Raw genomic sequence first — 9,083 nt, 5'->3', positions numbered from 1 at the left:
CATATCCACCGCTAGGCTCTTAGTTTTGATTAGGCTTTGGTGAAAACCAAAGCCAAGCATTGCTAAGGCTTGGTGCCTTAGATTAGCCTTTTTTTTCACTTTATTTTTATTTGGTTTGCTTAGTGACTTTAGTTCCGACCACCCCAAGATTGTGGGTTAGCCACTAATCCCCGTGGTACGATAACTTTGGGCATTATACTTCCCTATCTTGACAACGATACGTACGCTTGCGTAAATGTGTATCCAAGTCCATACAACTTATTCTCATTTTCTTTACCAAAACTGTTTTCAGTAAAAAGTTATTAATCATTTTATGAGGGGCAATGAAAGCAACTTCAACAAACTTCACCTAAAATGTGCCTATTAATTTTGTTCACTGATTGACCTCAAAAGCTATAAATTTAAAAATCTGGCTAAACTGGAATGTTCAAATTTGTGAAAAACCAACCTAATTCAATACAAGGCCGCCTATTTAGCTTTCATCAGAATCAACATCAACACCAAGCTATAGTCCACACCACAGCCTCCTGTTTTCCGGATAACTTGGATTTCTCGCATCCATTCTTCATTCCAAAGAATCGAAACTGCCATGACATCTACAGGAGCTTTAAACAATGGCATTATGCTGCCAAACATCTGAGAACACAATCATGAAACTTCTCAGCCATGTCCACCCAAAACCATCTGAGTTTTGTAATTTCTTTCTTTCAATCAAAAGAAAACTTCTCAGCCAATTGAGTGAGTCCTTCCATGTCCACTCAAATGGGGAATTGAGCGCGTTACTTTACATGCTTATTTGCAAATTCTTGAACATCTTCTTGAATTCAATAAGACAGGGTCAATATTTCAGACAGTAATGAAGCTAGACGTGGAAACACTGAAGGGAAATCTAGCCAAGTGAAATCAGAGATAAAAAAGACAAATCGCTAATGAAATAAAATCAGTAGTCCAAAATTATACATTGGTGTAGTGATATTGCAGCTCCACATGAGACACTTACTATAGACTAGTGTGAACTAAAAACTTTATTAAATTAAGTGCTGTTAAAATTAACATCCATAAACAGCTGTTTAATTCCAAACCAATGCTTCATCTTCAGCTTTCATAAGGATTGGCTACTGGAACTCCTTGAGTATATGCTAAAATACGAATCCTCTCGTCATCCGGAGAATAGGGCCATGCAACCACTTCGATAGATCCCATCCATCCTTCATTGCGAAGCTTCTTAACTGCCATGACATCTACTGGAGCTTTAACCTTTATGACATCTAGTGCCATCAGGACATCAGGTGCTGTTTGTGAGTCTCTTCGGCAACTTGGGATGCATGGAGATCTTCGTCACTATTGTTAGTAAGATGATGTCTTCGAACAGTTGAGAACGCAATCATGAAGCTTCTCAGCCGTTCAAGTGAGTCCATCTCCATAGTTAAAGAATCTGCACTCCACACAAACCTCGATTAAAAGGTAAACAATTACCAGGTACTATTCCTGCTCTTTCCTCAGTTTATCTGGGTTATATGTATGAAATATTAAAAGCAAGAATAACTAAAGGTGCACTACACACCACAACACCCACAATAAAGATCCAATTGATAGTTGGCTGGAAATAAATAAAATTCCCTTTCCAAAAATTCTGAAGAAAATTTGAGAGAGAATAATGTATACTTCTTCATTGAAATATGACCATTTATATAAGAACAAGAGTACAAAAGTTACATAGAATCTAATTCTATGGCTAATATACTCTCCTTATTACATAAGGATTCACATTCCCGTTTGGACCGGTCACACCAAAACTAGGTTAACTACAACACTATCTTCATTAGTTTTCAACAATCAGAGATAGACAGGGGACAAGATATTTTGGGGATTACCTTATATATACATCAAATACATGATTAGTTAGTTTGCAACAATCAGAGGAAGCATCCAGGAGTATGCGACCTCAGGAACTCCATATATTAGATCAAACTCTCAACAACTATAGCGATTTCAATTTACACGTAAATAATGAAAGCACCAAATCTTACAGTCAATAATTATTGCAGTGATACAGAATAAAGTTCTAAAAACAAAAGAAAAGAAGAAAGCAGGGGTGTACCTCTTTTTTGCGGGCATGAGCACAATCTGAAAAGCTTTTTGCATTCATTTATGCCAGAAATTTCTAGTGTCAGTTCATATCGGGCTTGAGATAAAATAGGCCGGTTCGAACCGAACTATGTTCCGAAAGTGAAATAATTAAGGGTGAACCGAAAAGGTCATTTAAGTACCGGTATCTACTTTAAAAGCCCAGTTCGTACATGAATGTGGTTTGTGATCTTATTGCTGGTTGATGGAAATTTTTAGTTGTAATACAATACTCTTGCTATGATCTTGTTCTTCCTTTATAGTTATAAAGGGGGTACTTGTGTGTCTACTGTTAATGGATTGTCAAAGCACTTTCAAGCTAAGCCATCTTCTTGCTCAAAGATCAGTTCTTAACTGTACTTCCCAACAATGACAATCAGATCGCCAAAAACGTAGTCAACACTATAAAAATTGAGGATTCTCTCTATTCTCATGAACCAAAATATTTGCTCAAATATTGTTTTCCCTATTGTACTTGTCGATCGAGACACTTAAAACATCAGTTGCATCATGAATCTGTCTGGCATTATAATCAGCTAAACCATTTACAAAAACATATGCATATTAAGTTCTGGGAACTTCACTTTGCTGAGGAATAGAGTTCCTGGCAGAAGCAATCCAAGCTTTCATATGTAAACCAGTTTTTCTTCATCTGCAATAACACAGAAAGTCGCTAAAAATTGGAACACTTGCATCATAGAATAGATATCTGATACTCAGGAAACACTTACAAAGTAAGGGTAGCCCTCCATGCTAAAATTCTGCGGAGCACTCTCCGTGAACAAATTAATGAAGTAGAGAACAAAATTACCACATTCCTCATCATTTCTCTGCTGTGGCACCTGAATTATTTCCACTTTTAGTACATTTTTAAGATGAATGTCGTGAGTCAAAAAGAGACTATGTTTAGGTTACCTTAGGTATCAAAAGAGGAATTTTTCTCAGAAGATTCATATTCTCAGGCCTACCCTCTTCTCTAAAGATGTCCACTACAAATCTGAAAACAATAATAAAAGAACATGTAGAATTAGAGGCAATGTAGAATGAAACTATGGACCAAGAAAAAAGGAGACAAGTTTTGCTAAAGAAAAACATACTTTCTTATATTTGGTTCGAGCCTCCTCGGATCTGCCATTTCAAGAGAATCAAGCAACAACATGCATGGTCTTTGGGTCTTTGATTCGAGATTCTCACCAAAATGACACAATATTAGTAGGTTCCAGTGGCTCCTAAGATGGTGACATTTCAGAAAAGAAAATGTCATAACTCCAATTGTTAATAGAATGAAAAGATCTTAACACAAGGTAATGTAATATAGTTACCAGCACACAATAGGAACAAAAACATATTTCTTTGAAAAAATATGCTTCTTCTTAATCCAGGTTAGCACCTTGTCTGTGGTGGTTGGTTTAATGTACAAGGAAAACCATAAACAGTCAAGGTATGTGCAGGAAGTTTTCTTGTCCTCAGAGAAGCTCTTCCATAAGTTCCTGCACATTCAAGCAAATTTCTGATCCCATTAAATTGAAGACAACTTTTTCACAACAGATCACTCAAATGTTGCACCTACTCAAAGTAGCACTCAAAGGCCTCAGAGCCTAGCTTCTGTTTCTTCCGTGACACTCTACAAGCTCGAGAGACTGGCACCGGTTTTCTTCTTGACACTGAACACGTTTTAGTGTCTTGGTTCTGTGTTTTTCTTGACACTTCACGGTTGACATACTTGCTCGTTGATCTCTGGCGGTGAGGAGAAAAAGTTAAAAAGCATGGGGATATCTTTTTGATCTCTTCAGTTTCTCCCCGAGTCAAGCTCTGTCTTTGAGCTTTCGAAGCTGCTAATACATGCATCCAACATGTTCGATGCTTTGACAGTTGATCATTGTAAATTTCTGTTGCAGGATACAACACTCATCAAATCTCTCACCAAATATGATCATACTAAGCAGTACATAAGCATTCAATACCGAAATGTATGCCCTACAAATGTAAATCGTTCACTACTCCACTAGCGATCAAATTGGTCTAGCATAACACAAAAGGATTTCACTATATGATGATGGTTTAACAAGAATGAGACAACAGCTCAAGTAATACATGATCAAACCTGAGAAAGCCACACCTATACAAAACAACTTCAAACAAATTTCCCAATTGCCAGAGAAGACATTGTTCCCCACTGAACTTCATCCTAAACTTCCGGGTTCATTTGTTTACATTTTTTTGCATGAAAAACATACATACACACAGGAATTTTACTTTTTTACTTTCTTTAGTAAAAATTTCAAAGCCAAGAATAATTTCATTTTCTTCATTCTTTCATACTCAACACTAAATCTCTTAGTCTCCTACCCCCACATTCTCCTGCTTGATCAGTAAAAAATTCAATCTTTAACCCCCAGAGTAAAATAAAAAAAAAAAACTAAACTTTGAGCAGTACAAATGCAGAAAAAGCAAGAAAGTAAACCGAAGAATTGTCACTGTGGTTACCTGAAATCGAGCACTTCAGGTCGGACTCGGGTTCGGAGTCGGAGTCAATGTTAATGGGACCATCGCTGCTAGGTTTTCTCCTTCCCATTGAAATTTTCACACACAAATTTTGGAGTGACCGAGACTCTCAAGCGGAAAGGTGAAGAAGAACAGGGGGGTCAGAGTCCATTTTGAATATCTTGATGGATTTGGGTCTTTGAGTTCATGGTGGATCATATAGGCACTCACATTATAGTCACTGTGCATTTTGACTAAAGATAATTTTTCCGTAAACTTGCACACATGAAGCATGAACAAATCGTACAAAAATGCTTCATGATCACCACAAAATAAGGCTCTTAAATTTATGTACACATCAAATGCACTATAGAATTTCCGATCAAATAACACCTATTACAAATTTGGCATGCGAATTTCATTTTGCTCTATAAATGTCGGTAACGTCGGCCCAATTTTACTATTGGGCTAAGATCGTATATTTCAAATCAGGCCCTAACCTTTGGGAAAAAATAAGAAGAAGAAGAAGAAGTTATAAACCCCCAATTCCAAAACCACTTGTGGTTTTGGCATCATCGTCCCAGAAACAAAAATCCTCACTTCATTTTCTGAGCAACCCAACAAAACCATTTCGATTTTGCAAACTTGAGCTTCATAAAAATGCAATCTTTAAGTGCGGGACTGCGGTTTCTCCATAGGCAAAGCTCAAAGATGGCTCATTTCAGTCCAATCGGAGCAAACCCATTTCGCGGCGGTGCTGGGTTTAGCGGCTCCATAGCTTCCAATGGAGTTGGGTCTCTCTCCAAGTGTTCTTATCATTCATGGGCTGCATTCGTATGTTTTCGAATCGCTCTTTAATTTTCCAATTTCATTTTTCTTCATTGTTCTTTAATTGCTTTGAGTGTTATGTTAGTTGAAGATTGAAATCAGTGGCTGATGATTGAAGTCTGTTTCGTCTGCGGGAGAGCATAAGCTCTGAAATTTTGTGGGATTGTAGTTCTATATGTCTAGTGTTTTCCTGTAAAAGGGTTTTTCATTTGGAGTAGTAAAACTAATGGAATATTGATTGGAATGCTGGAGGGTCAGAACAGAAAAAATGACTGTAGATTGACTTTGGAAGGCTATAGTTTCTAAACCAGCGGGAATATGGAGCTTAAAATTTGCAGGAACTTAGACCTACATGTCTCACATATGGCTGAGAAACAGTATTTACTTTTGTGCCCTGTAGCTTCCACAATAGCAAACCAAGTACACCAATATCAGAATCAGCTTAAAGCAGAATCTGCATGATAGAACGGTGAATTTGCAGGCCTATAGTTTTCTTCTCAGATTTAATTGGAGTGTGAAATTTTATGGGAACAAGGGGAAATGTGTCTAGTTTCTGTTCCTGGTGGTTTTATCCTTTTCAGTCTTCTGGATTTGGAGAAATAGCAGTTTGAGTGACTGTAGGTCTGCAGCAGTTCGCAGAACAGTTTTTCAATTTTGACAGGCTACCATTTTCACTTCAGTGGAAATTGGGTGACCTACTTGATATGGATGGAAAGCTCTGTGAGTGCACTTTCCAGTTTAAGTGGAATCACTCCCTTCGGACTTTTTTTTATCTCGGGTTGTGAGCATTTGAAGAAGGAATAGTCAATGCTGAAAATTTCTGATCTCATTATATCTTGTCTTGCTTGAAATTCTTTTCAAAAACAACTGGCCCCCTAGTTCCGTGCCTGATCATGGCCATGGCTGTATGGGTTCTTTTTTTTTTTCTTTCTTTTTTTCTTAGACCATAATAAGTGTTTGGCCATAGCTTTACTGTAATAAGAGTTAGAGTCGTTATGTCTAGCAGGAGCTTTGAGAAGTTGAAGAAGTTGGTTTTTGCAGAAAAGGGTTGAGTTATCTGAAGGACAATTAACTTCTGGCTAGTTTGATCCAATATTCAATAAAATGATCTTGGTTTGAACATTTTCGGGTTGTCTCTTCCACCATCAGTATTGAGTAAAAGTTTACCGGGCAGATAATCATTATTATTAAACCACAACTACAGTTGTGAATGTCAGTTGTTTCCCTGTTAACTTCAAAGAAATTTGGTTCATGGTATCATATTGAGAACATTGTAGTGAGTTGCATTGATATATTAGAACCATTATATTTGCATCCTATAGTGCACTAGTGAATCTGTATGTGCATGTATATTACCTTTTCATCATTTGGATTATCACTTGGTATTGTTCATCAAGGTCATAAGTTTCTGTAGAATTCATTTGAAGATCAAGATGTAGTTTTTGTTTTTCCAAAGTATAGACTTATTTGTGATGCTTATAGTGTTATTCTACCAGGCCAAAACGGGCTCTCAAACTGAGACATTGACGTGCTCAAGTAGTGCCTTGCTAATTAGGAGTCCTCAACCAGGCTTGCTTCAATGGGCAGCAGTTTCACCACCTTTCCCCAGCAGATGCATAACAACAGTGGGTAATACGGTTGAATCAGCAACTCAAGATTCAACAACTGAGCTTGATGCACCTCCCCCATCAAATTTAAGAGGCTTGATAAAACTGCCAAGCACATAATGCAGGCATGCATCTATCTCTTGGCATTGATGATAAGAAGTAACAGATGATCTCTTCCTATTTCAGCAATTGTTAATTCTATGCTTTCCTCAGATTCTAGATAAGGAAGCTGTAGGGGAAGTGAGGGGGCAGAGAGAAATACCTGACATAAAGCCTGGTTATATCGTGCAACTCAGAGTGGTATAATATATTCTTCTTGATGTTATGGTGCTCTTTTTCTTGTGGATGCTATTCTGTTGAAGACAATTTTTTTTTATTCCTCTCACTAACCTCCATATGTGAACAGGAAGTACCCGACAACAAGCAGCGTGTTTCAGTCTTGAAAGGCATTGTGATAGCAAGACGTAATACTGGTTTAAACTCTACATTCAGAATCAGGAGGCTAGTTGCTGGAGTCGGGGTTGAATCTCTCTTTCCATTGTAAGAAAATCTGGTGTTTCTGTTTCCTAATATGGCCCTTTGTTTCTGCTGTTTTTTACTCTGCTTCAAGTGTGTGGTGTGAACCTGTGATTTTTGTAGTTGGATATCCTAGAAGCAGGATGTATCCATTTACCCTAATAAGTTGTTTTTTCTCAACTACAATATGTATCAGATAGTTGTAAAACGTCCTGCATACGATTTTCATTAATTTTTGTTGGAATTTATAGATTAATGGCTTAAATAATGAGTAGATATTTGTTGATTTGTAATAGTATGGTTATTCCAAATCTTGGATCCATAAGTCATTAGTATAATTGTCCATCACTTAAACCAGTAGGACTACTTTTCCACTGTTTGATTAGTTCTTTTAGATAAACAGTAAAACATTGTAAATTACAAGCTCAATTGCAGCCTGTGACTTGTATTTGTCAAGATTTGAACTCAAAGTTTAAAAATGAGTAGGGTTGCATGTTCTTATCATTTGTTTCATTATTAACTATGTTCTCAGTCTCTACAGAATGACCGCTGACTGCTGTTGGTGTATGACAGGTATTCGCCTAACATAAAGGAGATAAAGATACTGGACAAGAAGAAAGTGCGGAGGGCCAAGCTTTACTATCTCAGGGACAAAATGAATGCTCTCAAGAAGCAATAGTGATCCATTTGCCTAGTGAGATAGAAATGATGTTCCCTATGATATCCATGTATGACTTGGGTCCGAAACTATTTTTTATTTCTCGGCTTTGAGCATGTTAGATCTTTGAATCTTTTGCAAGTCTTTGAGATTTCTGGAAGATGCGAGGGTAAATGAAATGCCAGGCAAAAATTTTACACTTAATGAAACTGTGCACTGAGCTTGAAGAATATTATCAAATTGGCATAAATGTGATTTGGTACAATGAGTTTTCTTTTCTTTTCTTGAGGTACAATTTGATTTTTCTTTCCATTGTTCCATTGTATTATCATTGTAAATTCGTTTCTGGAGGTACAATATTCACGACTTCCAGTAAGGTTAACTATTTCTGCTACTGCCTGATATATTATTTACACGTTGTTTATGACATGTCTGTTGATTAATATAAATTTTAAACCTACTATTATAGGGCTAAGCATTCTTGACTGTGAATCAGAGAAATACGTTGCACAAAGAAATTGATAAGTAGTAGTTTACAATCAAATAGATAATTCAAGACAACAAAATTCAGGCTCTTCGGAGGCTGGAAATACAACAACATTAAGATCTATATCAGACCTGCTCAAGCAAGCCTTCCTCGACAGTGGGATAGGGAGCTGGATGAGAAGGTTGCAGAGGAAGCAAAATTGTTTGTACTTGTTTATCATGGAGGCATCAGAACAAAGAATCCTGAAGAACTTGCAGGCTATGATGTGGTTCTCACTACATATGCTATTGTAACTCATGAAGTCCCAAAACAACCTTTAGTTGATGAGGATGAGGCAGATGAATAAAATGTGGAAAAGTATGGATTCTCTTCTGAT

The 9,083-nt window shown here is 37.1% G+C and overlaps 1 protein-coding gene and 1 pseudogene across 1 annotated transcript; one reads left to right on the top strand and one right to left on the bottom strand.

Moving 5' to 3' along the window:
• Positions 1-2,279: 2,279 nt before the first annotated feature.
• Positions 2,280-4,737, bottom strand: LOC133713741 (ubiquitin-like-specific protease 1D). The gene is made up of 7 exons (XM_062139773.1): positions 4,615-4,737; positions 3,698-4,016; positions 3,450-3,617; positions 3,225-3,356; positions 3,043-3,124; positions 2,859-2,969; positions 2,280-2,779 (listed from the first exon to the last, which is right to left on the bottom strand). The coding sequence occupies exons 1-7, from the start codon at positions 4,700-4,702 to the stop codon at positions 2,708-2,710; spliced, it is 972 nt and encodes a 323-aa protein (XP_061995757.1). The 5' UTR covers positions 4,703-4,737; the 3' UTR covers positions 2,280-2,707.
• A 418-nt stretch (positions 4,738-5,155) lies between these two features.
• On the top strand, positions 5,156-8,669 carry LOC133715766 (large ribosomal subunit protein bL19cz-like; annotated as a pseudogene).
• Positions 8,670-9,083: the final 414 nt, after the last annotated feature.

Source organism: Rosa rugosa, chromosome 6 (genome assembly GCF_958449725.1).
Source record: "Rosa rugosa chromosome 6, drRosRugo1.1, whole genome shotgun sequence".
NCBI lineage: Eukaryota > Viridiplantae > Streptophyta > Magnoliopsida > Rosales > Rosaceae > Rosa > Rosa rugosa.
Note: the sequence above shows the minus strand (reverse complement) of the source record. Positions and strands in the feature narration are given on the sequence as shown.